Raw genomic sequence first — 20769 nt, forward strand, 5'->3', positions numbered from 1 at the left:
AAAAATTGTCTGCAGTGATGAAATAGTGTAAAATAACCAGAACCTCTGTGTGTGCTTTGTCTCAGTAGGATGAAGATGGTTGGTGCCCTGCTGGTTACGCTCTGGCTGTGCGTGGTCACCCTCAGCAGCGGCTCAGGTAAGGACATGGCATGCGATGGGTCTGCCCGCTTATCACGGGAGGAGCTGATCTGAGGCCAGAGAAAGAAAACTGGCCACAGGGGTTTTTAAGCATTTACAGTATTTCTGGATGAAACGGTCGTGTGTAAAATGCTTTAGAAAAATGCATGAACACGATGTTAGTTCTGTGTGGGTATTGTAATGCTCACGTATAGAGGCTACGAGCATGGTGTAAACAGGTGCATTAGCAAATAGCAATAAGCACCGCCTCAACCTAAAAGTGCTTTGCAAATTCAAGCTGCCCACTTGGTCAGTATTGTTATTCCCCTTCTGCGAGGGGGGAAACCAGGGCTTGGCGTGCGGCACTGACTTGTCACTGAGTTGCAAGCAGGACCTGGGCTTGAACCCGAACTCTGCTATTTGTGGGTGGATCCAGAGGAGGTTGAGATTCTGGCTCTCGGGTTCTGACTCATGTCTCAGCAACGCAAGGGGAGAGGGGAACTTCTTGAGTAAGAGGAGCTCTCATACCCGTCTCACTGAGTCACTTTCCTGACAGGAAATATGTTGTCATGCTCGCAGCTCTTTTGGCACACGCTCAGCCCAGCTCTTGTGAAGAGGCAGATTGTGTGCATCTCAGCTCCGGACTTCCTATTCGGGGGTGGAAGGAGACAGCATGATTTGCAGGAGGCGAGTGGAAAGGGGGAGGGAGGAAAGAATAGGTGCTGGCTTTATAGGGGGAAATGTTCAAAAATAAGGGCTGTGCAGGGGATCGATAAGTGCCCCCATGAGCCCTTGCCCCTCTGCAGCTCTGGCAAACAAGCAGTTATAGTACCCTGAGCAGACGAACAGCTCTTGTATGATTATCTCTTGGACCACACTGAATTATCGGGGCCAGATTCGCAACACACACCTCAGCAAGGTTCATCTCGGTGCAGGGTTCATCGCAGAGGCTGAAGGCTGGGAGGCTTTTCTCCTTGGGTTGCCCAAGGGCTGCAGGCATTCACAGTACGCTGTAGTCTTCAGCAGGGGATGTCCCATCCTGGCTAACCTGTCCCACCTGGGGCCTGGTGGAAGCGGTGAGCAATGGGGAAACAGCGAAGGAGAAAGCGGAGGAGACCTGGGCCATATATTCTAAGCCCTAGGTAGAAGGAGTGCCTGGGGAAGGGGGGACCCAGCGATGCCACCCTGGCGTTTGGGTCACACAGGCTTGTGCCAGTTGATCTGGCAGAACCCTCCGTGCATTTTTTGCGAGGTATTTAGTGCTTTTTAAATATTCCTCCTTTAGCAGAGGTTTTCTGTACAGGATGATTAGAGCCTTTGCAGAGTGCTGCAAGAACGTAAGTGTCAAAGGATGATGCGTGGGGCACATGATCAGTTAAAATACATTTCTTCTGCAAATCCACTGTAGTGTATGCGTTTAATTTTCTGCAGGTCTGTGGGTGACAGACCCACTCTTCAGTTCAGAGCTCCCTTTTTGTTCCATGGACATCATAAACCACTTTGGGCTGTCAAATTGTCTTTTGTTATTCATGACGGGCTTGTATGGCTGTTCGTACTTGGATGGAGGGGCAGCCGTCTGTGCAACCCTCTGTTACACTGTGGGGTTTCCTGGGACTGGCACCGAAAGGCAACTGGAGCTCATTTCACCCTTGCAAAGTCATAAACACAGACCGGTGTGGGAGACAGGACATGCTCTGATAATGTTACAGCACTTGTGCTAGCTTTTTCTTCTTGGAGCAGGGAGCGTAGGTGAGGGGAGCAGAGCAGAAGTTATCCGGAGCGAAGGCAGAAGGGCTGTGCATGGTCTGCAGCTGCCCCAGTGGTCTTCTAACACCAAGCAAGGCCATGGAGATGGGTAGTTCTCACTGGGGAACCTAGCTCCTGGGATATTTAAGGTGTATAACTTGATAGGGATTTGCCATTTCAGCTGGATCTCTTTCTGTGCTTTGCTATAATGGTCATGTAATGCTGTATTGTCAGGACCAGCTCTCTCTCCAGCCCAGGCTGGCCGGGGGCTGGGGAAGGCTGGAGGCAGGGGCAGGAGCCCTGTCGTGGTTTGCTGCCACTTTTCCTGCCTGCCTCTGTGGTCCTTCCTGGGGGAGCAGCGTGGTCAGGGGTACTGGCTCTGCTGGGTCCCGAGCTCTCTGAGCTTACAGAGGGGATGAAGAGCAAACATTTACTACACTTCAGCTATAAAACACCAGCACTGGTCTGGCTATAATGCAGACGGCCTTTCAATCCAGTTTAGCCAGTATGGCTGACAGCGTTCCTGGCAGCGTGTCAGAAAGCTTCAGCGTTGTACTTCACCCTACTTCTTACTGGAGAGACAAATCCGCAAACTTTTTTGCCCCCTCCAAAACTTTTGCCAACAGCACTGTGTCTCTAGACATCCATTCTTTGGACTCTGCTGTGTATGGAGGCTGGTGCTGAAACAAAATCATTTGCTGAAAGGGAGCCGCAAGCTGGAAGAAGAAAGAAATGCGATCTGAGTAGTGTAGAGTAAAAGACTTGGAGTTTGAGACTGAATTTGTGCCTGAGTCTGCTACTCACTCATGCTGTATGTGTGGGCAAATCTCTTCTGGTCTTGAGAATATACATGATCTGTAGTGCCTGGGTTTGGATTCCTTACTCGTGACCTTTGGGACATTGTTTGCAATGGTACTCGGGGTCTTCTGCTTTCCTTGCCTTAGCTAAGCCATCCGTAAGATGGAAATAAGGCTTAGACCTCTGCACTTGTGTTGTAGGATGCTTAATGAACCCAAATCTTCTGATATCCAGAGAAGGATAGCAAAAACCAATAAACCCAGTTTTGGTCTTACAATGATTTCTTTGGCACTACTGAAGTCATATAAACATACACTGGCTTAAAAGAGATGAAAAACCAGTCGGACAAAGAACATAATGGCCAGTATGAATACAGAATAATGTTATCTTCTTGTTTCCAAACAAAGCCGGCCTATGTTAGATACTGACTTAATTAGAAGATGTAGCTGTAGTTGCGCTCCTTGTTCCATTTTTCTCTCTCTGCTAACCAGGCTGCTCTCTCATTCTCCAAGAGCTCCTAGCTTTCTCAGGGCGAGGGATGGGGAGAGGATCATGGTTAGGAGTATTGTCTTGGAGAATTAGAAAAGCAGAAGAATATTGCTGCCAGGAGAGGAGGAGCAGCCTCATGCTGATCATCTAAAGGACCCACCTAGTGTGAACAGGTAACTGCTGTGCATACATAGTGCTTTGGTGGGAGGAAGCATCGTGCGTGCATAGGAAGCTCCCCTGGGGCCGCGTGGTAGGATGAGCCCAGGACTGGGGCCAGCTTCTGCCCCGAGTGACACCCCAGCATGGCAGGCAGTGCCTGTAAGGCAGCCGGGAGCCTCTGTCCGGGGAGTTTTATTTCGGGCTTTGCTGTTATTTCCTGGGTTTGGAGCATGTCTCTTACCCTCCCCCATACCAGAGGCTCTCAGGCACCGGTTTGGTCCCCTCTGAAGTTGGCTCCAAAGTGCCAGACATCACCAGTGCTTCTGGATTCAGGCGGTGGCTGGGGCAGCGAAGGTCTGACTGCAGCGAGCCAGAAACCGAGGTCTGGCTCCGGAGGTCAGAGCTGCTGCCTGCACCATCTTTCCTGAGGGCCGATCTGTGCTGTGTGTCTCTCGCGCTTCGCAGAGAGGCAGAGTAGTTGCTTATGGCCAGGGGAAATCTGCAGATTAATAAATTACTGTCTGTAAAACACTTTGAAGATGGAAAGCCCTGCGCAGCTCCTCAGGATTATTACTATATAGCTCTTATTCTACTGATGGGGTTCCAGTGGCCTTATTTTCCTTATGATTTGTGACAGCCCCAGAAGCTGAGAAGCTTATTTTAGTGTGTAAAGTCAAAAGAAAAATAGATTAAACTGCATTATTGTTTTCTAAGGAGACTAAATCCCTCCCCCATCATCTTCTCCTGGGATTTCCTGACTTCCTCCTACTCTTCCAATCTCAGCTTCTTGCTGTCCTAATTTAGGACATGATTTTATAACCATCCATACCCATCTGTGAATTATTCTGGTTGTAGAAGTTTATGGCGCCTGGGGACATGAAGTTATTTAACACTGAGGGTGTTGAAAGGTGCGTAGCCCTGAAGTGGATGGAGATAAAACCTGCAGAGCAGAGCTGGCCTGGGTGCAGAGGTGTGACCACAGCTGCCAGCCTCCCTCCGCACCAGCCAGAGTTGTGCCCGCCGAGGAGATAAGACCTCGCTTCTGCTTCTTGTCAGCTGAGGAAATAGGTTGTGAGGGGTGAGTTTTGTGCGCGCGTCAATATGATGTGACCCATCTGCATAGAAGTGCAGAAACATATGGAAGAAAGCAGTCCGTGTTGGGTATGTTGCTGATGTGATACTGGGCGGTCGCTTTTGCTCCTCTGTGTGTATCAAATAAGGTGTCAGGGGACATCGGGGACCTGCCTCTTACCCTTCTTATCCATCATGTCCCCCTGCACAGTTGTGAGCTCAGTCTCATACATTTTATTGCACACAAGTGACTTCTGCCAGGCTCATAGACCCTTACGGTGCATTTTACTGCCTGCTGCATTTTTTCAGTTCCCGTCCTCATCCAAGAACAACTGCCACAGCATTGTTTTTATGCAGACGTTCCTGTGGATGTTTGTGGTGGGCAGTGCAGAATTGTTGACTGTATTTAAAAGCAGGCAATAGAGACCCTGGCTCAGTGTGATAACTAGGCTGCATGGGTTTAACCAAGCAAGCCTGTGGCAGAGCCAGGAGTTGAGCCTGGACCTTGTCAAGTCCCAGTTTGATGTCCCAGGCACACAGAAGAGCCCCTGCCAGCTTAAGCACAGCTCTACAGTGGTGCTAATCAGGTAAACCTCCTTTTGATGCTGCCTCTCCTACAGATGATTTTGCAATGGGCCGTTCTGTTTCCTCTTTCTGTCTCTCCTCTTCCTGTGCTGCTCTGCTTTGCTTCACGCAGCAATTTCCTCAATGAAGTGGGATGGAAAGTAGCTATTTGCTCCTTTTCTCCTTCAGGCTCTGAAGCAGTTCATACCCCTACCTTTATCGTTTTGATCTCAATTTTAAAAAAAGCCTCCAGGAAAACATGTCAAGCTTGCTAGAGAAAACCAAATACTTGGTTTTTTTTTTTTCTTTTTTGGCCCAGTTGCTGGAGGTAACTGAATACTCTGTGCCGTATACAGTAAACACAAGCTTTACGCACAGATAGAGAGTGAAGTCACGGAGCTCACCATGGAGGAGTTTTAAGAGACGCAGACAACAACTACCCCTCCCCGCGTTACAGGCTGTGCTTGATTACATAAGGAAAGCTCCTGGGAGTCGGGAGCTACGGGCTCCATTACAGAATCATCGTTTTCTGGATGTCGTGCCTTGGCTGCTTCCTCTGAAGTTCTGGCTGTGCTGAAGTCAACAAAAGTTTACGCAGTCAGCTTGTTTTTCGTGAAGTTGGCAGAGGCAGACTGTCGCACCTGTTTAAACTAGACTTTCAGGATCTAAAGTTAAACAACCATAATGTATAAGTGCGTTTGGAAATGATGAGCCGTTCTGCAAAAGAGAGTCCTTTTCCTTCTTCCTTTCTTGGCTGCCCTATCTATTTAAATGATAAGGGGAGGGGAAAGAGAGAGACTTCATCCTTGTGTGGAGCATCCAGTGGAGCCGCGTCCATGGGGGCATCACAGCTCAGCGGCAACACAGGATGAATATGGTGAGACCTGGGAGAAGCATAAAGCCATGTTGCCGGTGCCATTGCAGCAGAACCGTGCGGATGGGGCTGGGCTGTGTGCTGTGCATCCGAGCTGGTCACGGGGAGGTTTGTGCCAGGACCACTTCCATTTGGGACCGCTTCCATTTACTTGCTCTGTTGGAGAGGCTGAGGGAAGAAGGCAGTAAGGTTATGACAGGCCCTTTTTGATGTGTTTCCACTGGAAGTCAGATTATAAATTCCTGCAGAGTTTGTGCAGCTTCCAGGCTGAGCCTCCAAGGCAGTGTTGAGCTATGAACAGTTTTTAGGCATTCTCTGGCCACTATCGCTGCTGTGGAGATAGTGGGAGCAAATGGTGAGAGCTAGCTGATCTTGGCTAGGGCTAATCCAAGTTCTCTGCCATTCCCACCTATTTCAGTATATTTGGGTCTGTGCCTCTTCTCCCAGTTCAGGGAAGATGTTCTCATTTGTTTTGTTCCACGCTACCCTCCCTCTGCTGCGTTGTATGGTCAGATGGGATACAGACCGCATGGGGAAACGCTGCCCTGCCACGCTGCCTTATTGCTCAGCTGCTGAGCAGAGCACACGGCCGGGGAGCACGCTGCTGTGGGCTGGTCTCGTGTAGGATGCACGTGTGAAAGGAAAACCGCAGACACAGTGGAAGAATGGGTGCTTCTGGCACCGGTGTAAATGGAAAGCGCACCCACGTGTGGTTGCTGGCCACAGCTGGCACCTCCTATGCTCACAGTGCTACTCCTCCGTTCAGCCCGACTTCCTCTGCTTCCTTATCACTGACTGCTGTGAGCTTGAAATAGGGTGGAGAAAAAAATTTTTTTTTTAAGGTAGCAATGATTAATTCCCACTTAATTGCTTTGCCTGACCAGCTTTTTCTGCCTTATTGATGCTGATTCTTGTATCAAACTAACTGCTGGCCTGGCTGTGCTCCCCAGGTGAAGGCTGACTCATGTCAGCTTTGCTTTAAGGTAATGCAGCAGGGGCGGCTGAAGAAAGTAGGAAGCTGTTGAGATAGTGCAGCCCCATCTGATGCTACTGCTGAAATGGCATGGGGAAGAGGGGTCCGCCATGTCATTCAACTGGCAGCAGTGATGGCTTCGTGTCCTGCTGCCGCTGCACAGTCCCAGTCTGCGTGCAGGGCGGGCCCCCTCCCAAGATTAGAGGCAATTAAGAAGGGCCCGTCAATTTGGCAAATGGCAGGGTAATTTGTGCCGGCGTGATAGGTGGCCTCTCATAAGAATGGCTCTTTATTATTTCTTCACAGAAATTTTAACTAGGGGAAGCCTTTGTAGCCCCAGAGGAGGGCCAGGGAGGGAAGGGGTGGAGGCAGTGTGGAGCCGGTAGAGTTTTGGTGGTTGAGAATTTTTTTTTAAATGGAGGTACTTAAAATGACTGCATAGAAATGCCAAACCATGGAGAAAATGGGACAGCATTTCTTGATGTGGCCTTACTCTGGTTTTCTTTTTTGATCCATGGGGTAAGCAGTTTGTCTGTTCTTGAAAAATCCAAATAATTGCACCAATTTCATTTCTATTTTAACTGTGTGTGTGCTTGTAATGGGTGCTGCAGATGCATCTCAGGAGCATTTTAGGTGTCTGTATTGAGAGCTCTGTTCCCAAGGGGGTAAATCAGTGCAATAAGTGAAAGGTTGGGAAAGGTTTCCAGAAATGTCTATTTTCCCCTTTATGCAGCTGAGCAGCATCGTTATTTTTTTTTTTTCTCTCCTTTCATTTTCTACTTTGCATCTGGAGAAGCCACTTTCTTCAGCTTTGTTTGGCTTCTGAGAAGGAGTCTGGTTTGGGATACCTGGTGTTTAAGGGCGTTGTAGCACCTGCTTCAGAAACAGGACAGGTCTGACTATTTCTGTAAGAGATGAGGTTTCTGTCCCTTGTATCAGTAGTAGATACCCCTATGAACACGGATGCCAACATACAGTCCAAGCAAGGAAGACGTTTGGAGTTGCCTTTGCCAGTTCACCTAGTTCCCAGCGTGCATCAGGGAGGAGCAGTAGCGCAGCAGCCCGCTCTTCTCTTTATCTCGAGGCACATGAAATCAAGATGGGCATCCTTACCCTGACCTTGCTGTCTGCACTTTCTCTTCCAATGCTGGAGGTGGGTGTTTCCTTCTGCCGTGCAGCCTCCCTCTAGCCTGTATAATCCTCATCCCTTTTCCCAAGCAGGGCTGTGGAAACAGGACTGTTTCTCGCCTTTTTCCTGCGTTGTCTGTCACGGGTAGGTATTATGGGTCACAGACTGCCCTGCTGTGTGATTACAAAGCACCCAGCACTAAGAGGGGTCAGTTGAGGCATCTGCAGTACCACCTCATCAGTAATGAGAAAAAGATGGCTTCTTTCAAAAGTGTTTTGCAGAGGTGTTTCTAGGAAGATGCATTTGTGGGATGGTGGATTTTTAGAGAATTTTATTGTATCCCTCAGTTATGTGTGTAGTGCTCCGTTCGCTGCAGCATGGAAGGAACCATGGAGTTGCATACAGCTCCCCATCTCTTCACTGGTTTCCATTTGTTAGTGAACCTCTGAAGTCAGAGCATGAATGCTGATCCCACTCGATTTAATCAGGAGCTGCTCTTAACTCCAACGGCTGTTTTGTGCAGGAAACATTTCAAGAGAGAAGAAAATAGCTTCCTAGGCTTAGCCAGTGAAAACAAGTGTGAGTTGCTGCAAATGGGCACAGCACCGTAGAAGTTAGTGCTGTTTCTCACAATTAGAACTGGGTTCCTGCACCTTCTTTCTGCAATGCCCCCTCAGATATTGTTACTGGCGTCAGGATATATCAATATATGTGTGTGTGTGTATATATATATTTTTTTTATCATAGCGGGAGCTGCTTTATGCCAGTGAAGCTCAGTGTGAAGTCATGCCATTTTTTTTTTCCAGGCTATCTCCAGTTTAGACTGACATCCAAGTAGTTGCATGCTGATGTTAGCAGCAAATAGGGTCTGAATATCCAATAAAGGTTAAAATAGTGGAAGGGCCACAAAATGTTGCAGGGAGCTGTTGGATGCGAATAAAATTACAGCAATAACAATGCAAGCATCCCCTCCGCTTTACATGTGTGTGGGGAGTGCAGCCGGCTGCCTGGGCTTGACCCATCCGATGGGGTCTGCTGCAAAAGTGCCACCATGGCAAAGGATGTTGTTGGTACAGGGAGAAGAGCCACGTCGTAGCCGAGGAGGCGGTGGCTCACAAAGGTGTGTGTGAGGGATGTCCTGCAGTCCCTTCACATGCCATGTCAGGCAGAGCCCAGCTACCTCAGGCATAAAACACCCAAGAAATCGGGATAGCAGTACTACTGGCAGCATGGCACGGGGAGGAGGAAAGCTGTGCGAAGCACCACAACTTCTGTCCTTGGAGTTTTATGCGTGAAGGAGGTCTCTCTCCAGCCCATGGTGTTTCTGCCATCTCTGCTGTGAGCGACGGGTCGTGGCTTTGCTCCCTGAGCCCTCGGAGCCGTGCTGGGCTGGCTTTGCCCTGGCAGCCAGGAGGAGTCCTTGCCGGCAGGGTGGCAAGCACAGCCTGCGATCTCAAGCTGCACGGCTGCTCCTGCGGTCTGTGGTGTAGCTGCTTGTTACCAGCACAGTTATGTGCTGTGTTTGGGGTTCAGCTTGGAGCAGGCAGCACCCCAAGGCAGGACGCACGCGGGGAGCCTTGGGGCTAGCTGTTCAGTGTGACAGTCTTTCTGAAGTCAGGCCAATTAGCCAGCTCTGAGACAAAATATCCAGGTACAGCTCTTAGAGTAAAGAATAATAACAGTCGCCTCTTCCCCAGCCAAGAAGAGAAGGCCCATGCATTGCTTTTGAGTAATCTAGGAAGAAAAAAAATAAAATAGTTGTATTTATTTTCAATAACTCATTCAGGTAGAACGGGTAAGTAGTTTTACAATGCTGATTTATGAGCTGTTGCAACATGCAAGAGCTGTTCATGATTGCAAATTTCATTGATCTTGACTCCAAGAATTTCAGCACTGTAACGCTTTATATAGTTTTCTTCCTCTCTAATCCTGCCATTTGAAGTAATAAGGACAATTTGCCTTTATGCAGCCCAAGAGGAAATAGCAAAGTCAGGTGCTGGGAAGAGAACCCGAGTGTCCTGATTTACAGACCCAGGTCTGCTCCTTTCAGAGGGAAAGCATTTCTTTATAAAAACAAATGCCCCCCTCCATGAATAGTAATCAGTGCTTTATCATGCAATTAGCAGGCAGTCTCTGGCAGGCTCATTGGTCTCACCACTATATGGAAACTTCACCATGCCTAATCCAGTAGCTTGACCCCACCAGCATAAAGCAGCGTACTGGTTCCAGTTGGCCTTGACCATGGTGGTGACGGACTATGCACCTTCCCATGGTATAAGGCTTCCAATAGTGGTTTGGTCTTTCAAAATGAGCCTTGGTGCTGGCTGTGGTAGCAGCTGTACTGGATGATGCTGTGCAGTTTTGAAAGAAATGTCTATATGTTTCTTAGATGACAAGCAATGGCACTCTCCAGCCATTTGGGTTTGGGGTTCCTACTAGCAAATACTTGTACTCTGGGTAGCTTCGTTGCCTCTTCCTAGCCCAATTCACTCTCTTCCTCCAGAAGTAGCACTCTGTCATATGGGTGTTTGGCATACCACAGGAGGAGCAGTGCAGTTTGCATTTACATTTATGTGTAAACCTGCCAGAAAACATTTCTATTCTTACTGGCCCAGATTCCTCCTAACTGTGACTATCCATTGCTGAGCCACAGGAGTTAGCGTTGCTGCCTTGAAGCGCTGTGGGCCCATCTTCTCAAAGGTTTATCTCTTTGCTTTTTTTAATTAAGTATGAATTTGGGGCCAAGCTGCATCCCAGTGTCTATTTAAGCAAGATAAAATGCCAGAAATCCTGCTTTGGGCCTGTGAAGTCAGTTCAGAAGAATTGGGCTCAAAGAGCATATTGTATTCTGTTTTTCCTCTTGGTCCGAGTTCTTCTAATATCTGCAAACTGGAGAGGCTTTGCAGTGTCGTCTCTGGTGTGCCTGTGATATGCTGAGACACTGCTTCCAGGGACCGCTGCAGGCAGCACACCCCTCTCCTGTTCGACTCATTTTGGGCTCTCAGACGTCAGGCTGCCCTGGCTAATGCCTCCCAGCAGCTACAAGAGATGCGCTGGGAAGCGTGCTGTGCCACGCTCTGCTTCGTCAGCGTGGGAGACAGGAGATGCAGTGACAGCAGCTTCTCCGTGTGTCTCAGCTGGCACCGGCAGTGCAGGTTGCTCTCAGGTTTGCTGACACCCTGGTACCGTGCTTTGCTTGCACCGAGTCCCTTTGTGACTGGGCATCCTGATGGGTAGGAGGAATGGAGTGGAAAGGAGCACTCAGAAGAGAAATGTGTTTTGACTGTGCTGTTTGTCCTGAAACTATTCACTAATGACAAGAATAAATTAAAAAAAAAAAAAAAAGGCACTGCACAGCTTTTTCTCATGCTGCCCAGTTTCTCTGTCAGCCTGAGTCTGCCGTGAGCCACGCTGAGCCTGTTGAACTGTGCTTGGGGATTGCACCTGGGGGCTGCCTGGGGATCCCCAAGAGAACCTGCTGCCACCTCTTCTATACTGTCTCTTCTGCCGCTCAGCCTCCCTTCCCAAACTTTCACTATAAACAGTTGCAATGTGTCACTTATTAGTGCTTGTACTCTTTGTGTTATCATAGCATGCACAGGCGTCGCATGAATCCATCACAGGAAAGATGGTCCTTGCTCCCAGAACCCCCAGTCCAGCTTCTTCTGGCAGGGGCAATGGCCTATAGCTCTAAGGGAGGGTGGATGTTTGCATTGTTACTTTTTTTTTTTTTTTTCATCTTATTTCAACACCTCTATTTCCATCTTCACTGTCACTGTGCATGGATGCACACACGCCTCTAGCATTGTTTTCATCCAAAATTTATTTTGCCACACAAGATTTTAGCATTGAATTTTCTTGGAGCTCCCTAGGAAGTCTGGTGTTATGCAGGAGTATCTTATCCTATCCTATTGTCCTGATGGGTGATAAATAGCTTGGAAGAAATGTAGGAGGTGTACAAATGAAAGTAGAGGTTTGCAGGTTCTCTAGAAATGAAGACAGTGTTCTTACTCTGCTTTATAAAAGCCCAGTTTGCTTTCACTGAAAACACTACATTTTTGCCTCTGATTTTAATGGGGACAGGACTAAGGGCTGTGGGGAACATGGGCAGAACTGTTTTTCTCCTGCAGACTTGCAAGCTAAGGTGCCTTGTTCTTCCTGGCTGCAGAACGCTGCGATGACTGGGGTGTGGACACCATGAAGCAGATCCAGATTTATGATGGGGAACCTGCCAAGATCAAATGCCCGCTTTTCGAGACCTTCTTGAAGTACAACTACAGCACAGCCCATTCTGCTGGCTTAACCCTGATCTGGTACAGGATTGGGCAGGACAGGGATCTGGAGGAGCCCATTAATTTTCGTCTCCCGGACAATCACATCAGTAAGGAGAAAGACACCCTTTGGTTCTGGCCTGCTCTTCTCAATGACACTGGGAATTATACGTGCATGCTCAGGTAGGTTGTGTGGTGCAGCTTCTGTATGTCTTCAGCATAATCGAAGGACTTTCATGGAAGAGGGAAAATTATGCTGTTAGCACCAGATCTTTCTGTAGGGAGAAGACCATTTACATAAGCATTAATGGGAAAAGAATGTTGCAATTATAAGACCGCTCAGTGCTGAGCCAATTTACACTGTAATAATGCTTGGAGCCTTGCAAACATTAATGAGCATGGTTCTCCCTGCTAGCTGCAAGTGTCCGTGAAAATATTATTGCTGAGCCCATGGCAAAATCCACAGGCACTCACCGTTAAGAAGTGATCTGTATGTCTAGAGTAAAAATAGCTTCAGATGCAGGGGTAATGTTTTGACTGCATGCTAATTTGGCAAAGATTCATGAAATTCAGACTTCTAGGAAATTAAAAGTGTCTCTAAGTGTGGTACAAAATGAACATAGCATCTGCTATGCACTGAGCACAAGAGCTCTTTTTGATCTTCCTCACGTTGTCTCTTGTTCATCTTGTCTTTGACCCTGTTATCTGCTTTACCAGCAGGGGAGTGCGTGTTGCTTGTTAGTCATCTTTATAGGCTTTTCTGAGATAGTGTGGCCATCTCTGATGGTGTTTTCTTTCCCATTTATAAATGAGTCAACTAAGGCTGTTATGTACCTCATCCACGCTATGGTGCTCGTTATTGCAGATGTGATTTTTATTTCATTCCACTGCTATAGGAGTAAACAAGTTTCAACTAATTAGCCCTGTCCTCCTCCGTCCTTAGAAATACGACCTACTGCAGCAAAGTTGCATTTCCATTGGAGGTTGTTCCGAAAGACCAACACTCTTGTGTGAGCCATTCAATAAAACCCACTGAGGAGATGTTCTACTTGGAGCACGCCAATGAGAAGATCATATGTCCGGATATTGATGGGTTTTACCCTGCTACTGTAACGCCAACTGTCAAGTGGTACTTGGTAAGAAGGACTTATTTGGGCAGTGGGGGGAATGTAGTGTTGTATGTGAAAAAGCAATGGTTGGCATGAGAATAATGGAGCTATGTTTTGGAGTCTCCCCAGTGATGAAGCTGTTAATTAAGCTTTACTAATTTTAAGAGTTTTGTTTCCATTGAGTTCAAGGGTAAAACTGCTCTTGGAAGGGAGTTGAGAGCTAACACTGAAACTTTTTTTACCAGTGTGCACAAGTGGAGAGAATACGCTAGCAGGGATTTAGGAACCTCAGTTCAGCTGTGGGCAGTTTACCGGAGCTGCTGTCCTTATCCCTGTAAAGGAAACTGTGATTCATGTTCCCTCTTCTGAAAACAAACAAACAAAAAAACCACCCCCACCCCCACCTGCTAATAAAAATAGCATCCTTTCCAAAATCCTTTGAGGTCAGGAAAAGAAGTTGAACATCAGGCCTCTGCCAGGACCATGGGTGCCCAGTTTGACACAATTCAGCAAACCTCTTTTCTGAAGGTGGAGGCATCCCTACCCCACCCTCCCTACTGCTCTGATAATTAGGCTGTCTCCAGCCATCCTCAGGCTCTTGCCTACAGAATTACTGCTCAATTTTATTAAATTTTGACCTCAGTGTTTTTTTCTAGGTGGAAGCCTTTAGTCAAGAGAGAATAAGACTTCTCAGGGGATGTGCAGCCAGAGGGCTATGGGACTGAATTCTCTAACTGCTTATAAAGTGCTTTTGAATTTCTAGATAGAAGGTTCTGTATGAGTGAATTTAATAATAAAGTAAGTTGGCAACAAATATATCTGCTGATTTAAAAAAAAAAAAAAAACAAACCAAAAATAAAAAAAAAAAAAAACAAAAACAAAAAAATCCCCCAACAAAACCCAAAACCACCCCTAAAAAAACCCCCAACTCTAAAACCCTTCAGGAAAAACTTACTTTTGTATCCAAGAGGAGCAGTTTCACTCCAGTAGTTGAAATGCTTTACTTGTACCATTCACTGAAATTCACATCTCAACAATCAATTAGCAGAATGAAACAAAAAGCCCCATGGAAGTAATTTTTCAGGCAGCAAGTCATCCCATGCCTAATAAAAATCATTAAAAATGGTATACGACCCCTGTCTTAAACTGCCCCATTAGGATGTATCTGATTTGGAAATGTACCATTCAGAAATAATCTCCTAGAAAATGTGCACATCTTTGGATTTTATGACAATCAAGATGTCATCTGCATAACCCCTTTCTGAAAAGGGATCTCTAGCTTGGTACTTGGAAGAGGTTTCCTGCCTTGCCTGATAGAAAGAGAAGAGTTATTAAGGTTTTTGTACTACAGATTCTCGTTTGCCAATTGCAATTTTGGGGCCTCATCCTCTGCTGAAGTCAGTCAGGGTAGCTTGATTAGTCCCGAAAGAGTTAGACACGCTGACATCAACAGGGGACATGTCCTTTAGTCTTAGTATCCATTTGTGAATACATCAGCAGTTTCTTCCTGTTTCTTTTTACTTTCATTCTTCACTCTGCTGAGGTACTCACCTTGATTGCAGATGTACTTCTGGATCAGAGATCTCTTTTTTTTTTTTTTTTTTTAAATATATAAAATTGCCTGTATTCAAGGTGGGATAAAACTATTAGGGTCATCTGCTTCATCACCTCTTTTTCAAGGTGAACATACCAGTTTGTATTCCAATGTGCTCAAAGTTCATGGTATTTAGGTCTGCCTACATCACGATCCCAAGTATCATATTCACAGTTTAAAAACAGATCTTTGTAGTAGCATTTAAACCAATATCTTTACTTTTGAATCCCAAAACTCAAGTCTTTTTCTGCCTAACTCCAGAACTGCAACTTGGTGCATGGCTTCTATGAGCGATACCCCCAAGGGCCCAGGCTTGTCATCGGCATTGTCCGCAGTGCATATAAAGGGAATTACACTTGTATTGTGACATTCAAGGACCACGGAAGAACCTATAATCTCACCAGAACCATAAAGATGAAGGTGGTGGGTAAGAATGACTTCAAAAATGTGTAAAATGCAGGTGGATAACTGCAGAAGTGGTGAAAACAGCTAGAAGAGTCTGTCACAGGATCCATTTGTGGTTGTGCTCAATCTGCATTACCTGACTGACCTGGTATATTTTTGCTTCAGCCTCACGTAACTGCCCAGGACATGTTGCACTGGAGGTCCTACCCACCACCATGTCAAGTGCCCCCAACAACACAGGGTGACCAGGCTTAGGCTGGTGAGGTACAGCCCATGAGATGGGCAGGGGTACCCTCTGCTGGCAGGTGAATGCATAACCCTGGCACTCTTGCTCATTTTTGTCTCCAGTGCCCTTTGCTCGTCGTTATTTGTGGGATTGTCCCACCATAGCCAACTTGCCTCGGTCGTCTTGCAATCGCAAAGCCTTGTGTGCTGAGGCTGAGACTGTTCATCGGCCAGGCAGGGCTCCAGTTACCCGGCCCAGTGCTTGGACAGGTCTGCCCCAGGCACAAGGGCTCAGCCTACCTGCCAGGGAATTGTAGACAGAGCTTAAAACCTAGTGAACAGTAGAGCACGTGCTGAGTCCCATGGCAACTGCTGCTTTAAAAGCTGAATTAAATACTTGCGACAGGAAATGATGTTTGTATTTTGTTTATTAGAAGCAGCAATAGAAAGAAACTGGTACGGGTTGTGCCTTGGGGGAGATGTTGAGTGGGAGATGAGAGGGGTATGGAGCTCTTCTGATGTGAGGGGCCCAAAAATTTGTATGTAGACTTACCTAAACTTTGGAAGAGCCTCAAAATCTGGGTCTGGCCCTGAATTTGTGGACTAGGATTAGATTTCTCTTTGCATGGAACTCTGCATCAGGATTGTATCATAACTTAGATTGGGGCATGTGCAGTGAGGTGCAAGGGCATCATGAGCGGGGATGCAAGGACCCCAGGTTCTCATGAAGTCCAGGTCCCCATGGATCTCTCTCTGTTCTCTCCCACAGGATCTCCGAACAAGGCCTTGCCACCACAATTCATCTCTCCAAATGAGAAAGTTGTCTATGAACTGGAAGCAGGTAAATTGCAACGCTTGCTGCCTGCTGTTGCTGCCCTGGCAGCCTGCCTGCTGGGACTGGGAGACCCAGCCAGGCACAGAAGCTCTCCCCTTCCACTGCATCCCCGGTGCTTTCCTTCACAGAGCACATGAGCTGCCACGGGTTGCCTGGCAGGCAGGGTGGGGTGCCAGTTCTCGATGCCAGAATAGGAGAGCACAGCTTTAAAAGTTTATTTTTTGCGAGCACAAATATAGATAGATATTCAGGCACAGAGATGCAGGACTGCAGCTGCAGAAGCAGATGAAATGGGGACCCTCAGCTGCTTGGAGAAGTTCCTGTAGGACCTTGTCTCAGCCCTGTCCCTGGCTGTGCTTTGCTCCAACCCTCCCTCATTCAGCCCCTCAGTGGCTTCAGCCTTCTGGTCACTTCTTGCTTATCTCCTCTCGCTTTTTGGCTGATTACTTCCTAATTAATGACAGCTCTCCTTTTGCTGGCCTCACAGCATTGTGTAAGGGGGTACCACACCCCTTCCCCCACCCCACCTGTTTAGACTGACAGCTCTTTGGAGCAATTCCCTATATTGAATGGATCATGTCCCATTAAATTGCTGTAATAGATGTGGTGCCAATGATGATGATTAGCAGCAGAGTCTTCACTTTAAAGCACAGCTTTTTTGGCTCAGAAGGTCAGACTTCTTCCAGAGTCACTCTAAGATAAAATCACTTACAGGCCGATCACGAAGATATTCACACTCCAAGCCTGATCGTGAGGGGAAGTTAAATGCCTGAACAAGCGTTCCCACACCAAAATGCTTTTGTGGAGCTGCATCCTTCGCTTTATGGCATCTGTCCCCTGTGCAGTGGGGATGATTAACACTGCTTGGCTTTCCGAGGAAGTGGTTGGCATGGAGCATCTCCCTCTGGGTGGGTCACTGGGTGCAGTCAAGGAATTTGTAACACATTTGAGAAGGCAGGATATTTTTTCCTATTTATTTGTCTGTCATAAATCAACATGTCTGGGGTGTTAAACTGTTATCGGATGTCTGAGGTGGATGCTGGCCTCATTCCCTCCTGAAGGGAGGCAGAGCTCAGGCTGGTAGGATCACTGGAAAGCACAAAAGTCAGGGTGATGCTGTTCCTGCTTTGCGGTATCTCACCGTGGTCCTTTCCTCCCAGGAGATGACCTTGTTCTGTCCTGTGAGGTCTTCTTCACCTTCCTGAAGGACTCCCGGACTGAAGTGTGGTGGACCATAGATGGGAAAAACACAGATGACATCATGGACCCCAAGATAAAAGTCACACAAAGGTAATATAGTAATGTGAACCTTCATTTGTATCTAACCCTCTCTTGGGTCCTGCAGGGGGGTGTGGGTACAGACATGTGATAGTCCCATTTTTCCCTTGCAAGGGAGTGTGGAGTCCCCTGCTTCCCTCTTAATCAGAAAGCCCTGTGTCTGCAACACACTGTGATGAGCACTAGGAGCTCCAAGGAGGAGGCCTCCGGAGCTGGACAGTGTCTCGTCTTACAGAAGGATTTGAGGGAGCTTTGTTAACCAGTTCACATCATCACTTGTTCAGGTCCTGGTAGTGGTGCCAACAGCTGGTGCTATTGTGGGACTTCTAAAACAGGGGCAGACACAATTTTATTTAAAAGAATATTCCCAAATAGCATAAGTGATTAAAATGTTTCAAAAAACAGAGGCTGAAAACAAAAATGTAGTATTATACATAGTATTGATTAGGAGGAATAGAGATTCAGTTACGTGAAGAACCCAAATGAGGTTGAGTCCCGTTTGCCGAGTGCTGAATTACATATGGAAGGCAGTCGCTGCCCCAATCGGTTTGCAGACCTACGTAGAAAAAGGAAAGGCAAAAGGAAATACTATTATTCCCATTTTGCAGATGATCAATTCAGGCAGAGAGAGACAAAGTGACTCATCCAGGATGGCACAGGGAGTGTGATGTGGGCTCTGAATCCTGAGTTCATGAGATCTTGTTGCTTTGTAGGCAAGAACTTCCTTTATCTCTAAAATGTAATGTGCCACAACTGCAATGAGAAAATGATGAGTGGCAAAATAAATATTAAGGAAAATCAATTAAAGGAACAGCTGCAGCTGTATTAAAATCTGAAGTGTGTATCAATTTATAAATATCAGTTTAGGTGTTTTGGTCTTTCTAAAGAAAGAGTCAGGTTATATCAGGGAAAGGAGTATTTGTCACTAAGAACTTGCTGCAGTTTCACACATGTAATGCTCTAGTTTTTCTCTTACAGTGAAATTACTAGAGATTTTGAAGACAAAACTGTCATAAGGACTCTAACAGTTGCAAAAGCCACACCAGAGGACTTGAAACGGAATTATACTTGCTATGCCAGAAATGCCAAAGGCGAGGACCATAGCCAGGCCATAGTGCGCATGAAAGGTAAAACACTTGCAGAGCACGGATGTGAAATGAGGCATGCTCAGAGAGGGCTGTCAGTCCTGCCTTGAGCCTTGCCCTGCGAAACAGTAAGGGAACAAATAATTCCATCAGGCCTTTTTCCCCAACACATGCTGTTCTGTATGCACTGCTGTATTATTGCTGTCATACTGCACCGCTTCTTGGAGGCAGGGAGCAAGGGACGCATGTCACATATACCCTACCACGGTCAAGTGCCTGGGGAGAGAGAGGGGTGGATAGACCTGTTGTTCCATCCGTGTACCACAATTGAAGCAGACCTGAGGGGACAGGCTGTTTGAAATGATTTCAGGTTACTTGATTGTGTGAGGGTTTTGCGTGACACAACAGCTACCAGTTGGCATCCTGTAGAAGGCAGACTGCACTCATTGACATTGCTCAGGGAGTGAGACAGTCTAACCACAACGCTCTCTGGTTTTAATCCTTGCTGTGATGGTGCTCCAGTCTAGATACAGCCATCTCGGCATGGATGGTATGGGACTGATCCAGCTCTATTCAGTGTGGGTTTCTTCCTACATCTTTATTTCATCAAAGATTTTGTTCCTCTTTCCCAGACCCCCCTCTCAGTAATAAGAACTGATCCTTCACTATAGGTATGTGAAGCTTCCTGATTAAGGTGGATATTTCCACCTCCTTATCAACCTCATCTAGAGCTTCAACACCTGCTTGCTGTAGGTCAGACCTCCCCTCTCCTATAAGGGATCCTGCGCTGCCTTGTGTAGCACATGCCAGACACCTTCTTCCTTCCACTCTGCCCTATTAGCGTGGGAAAGCTCACAGAGGTCTTTACTGGAAGAGCTCTTTCTCTTCCTTCTTGGTACTTGTTCTCCTTCCTTTTTAGTCCTATTCCTTTGAGAGAAACCTTTTCTGGATCACTAGGAAGGAACCATAGACCAAACACACAACTAAGGCTGAAACCATCTGCTAGTGTGTTCATCCTACATACATAATTCTTCTGGGATGATAATGTTTGTACATGCAGCAGAAGTGAATATAAAATCTTCAGATTCTTTCTCTATACAGCAGTCCCTAAATGCTGTTTTCTAGTGGACTGACCTGTACTAGCCTCTCTCTTCCTCCCCCACCTGCTCCTGGGCAGTTGGGTGGATTTGCTCCGAGCAGACCTGGTTACTCACCACCTCTCCTTTCTGCTCTGTTCCACAGCAAAATCCAAGAACCTCCCTGACCACTGCTGGCAGAACAACCTTAAGCTAAGCTCACTGTAGACCATCCCACTGCACACAGGAACATCAAGCGTGCCAGAATCTAACCCCTCAACACTTGTCTTCCAGTTTTTAGCAAGTTGGCTCCAACTCTTTCATTACATTAGGTTATATACATTTCCTGCTTTTTCTGGATGATTTCCCTCTCCTTCTCATGTACTTCTGCTGCTCATCACCTAATGAAAGTTGTTAAATTCCTTCCATTTTCTTTTTTGTAATTCAGTTTTTAATAAAACTTATTAAGTCTTGGAATTTGGTGATGTTTCCACACACTGCTGTTCTTTTACCATGCAGTTTGCCAGTGTGCATGTCAGCTGCCACCTGGATTGCCATAAAAACTGAGTTGCTCAGGGATACAGTTAGAAGAGTTATTTTATAATACTCTTAAATCAATAAATCGTAGGTCCATAATACAAAGAAGCAGCAGTGGTGTGACAGACACTGTATGAGTTGGAGGGGGGCCTGTGATGTTCTGGCTTGATGTCCACAGGTTGTCCTATTTGTTTGCAAGCATTTCAGCTTTTCTGTAGTGAACTCTGATTCTTCTTTTCTGGTAGAAAACAATCAGGCCATGGCTAGTTATATCCTTGCTGTCAGTCTGGGAAAAGCCACAAGAACTGTGTGTATTTGATGGGGAGGGAAAATGGTGGCCATTGGCTTTATTTTGCTGCAGGTGAGCTTTGGCTGGCTCTCCTAGAAGTAAGTGCTGTTGTGTTGCCCCAAGAGTTTGCATATGCTGCTGAGAC

At 46.8% G+C, this 20769-nt stretch overlaps 1 protein-coding gene across 10 annotated transcripts in view; it reads left to right on the top strand.

The window, feature by feature from the left end:
• Nucleotides 1-20769, top strand: part of IL1RAP (interleukin 1 receptor accessory protein) — a 44670-nt gene that overhangs the window by 15855 nt on the left and 8046 nt on the right. For 6 of the 10 annotated variants that reach the window (XM_075507145.1, XM_075507147.1, XM_075507142.1 and 3 more), the window contains exons 2-8: nucleotides 69-136; nucleotides 12089-12374; nucleotides 13135-13327; nucleotides 15156-15321; nucleotides 16294-16365; nucleotides 17520-17649; nucleotides 18616-18764. In XM_075507145.1, coding sequence (XP_075363260.1) covers nucleotides 70-136; nucleotides 12089-12374; nucleotides 13135-13327; nucleotides 15156-15321; nucleotides 16294-16365; nucleotides 17520-17649; nucleotides 18616-18764 — 1063 coding nt within the window. In that variant the 5' untranslated portion in view covers nucleotide 69. Of the gene's footprint in view, nucleotides 1-65; nucleotides 137-12088; nucleotides 12375-13134; nucleotides 13328-15155; nucleotides 15322-16293; nucleotides 16366-17519; nucleotides 17650-18615; nucleotides 18765-19964; nucleotides 20272-20769 lie in introns of those variants that run through there. The other 4 variants (XM_075507143.1, XM_075507144.1, XM_075507141.1 and 1 more) reach the window with 2 other exon arrangements.

Source organism: Mycteria americana, chromosome 7, assembly GCF_035582795.1.
Source record: "Mycteria americana isolate JAX WOST 10 ecotype Jacksonville Zoo and Gardens chromosome 7, USCA_MyAme_1.0, whole genome shotgun sequence".
In the NCBI taxonomy this organism is placed as follows: Eukaryota; Metazoa; Chordata; class Aves; order Ciconiiformes; family Ciconiidae; genus Mycteria; species Mycteria americana.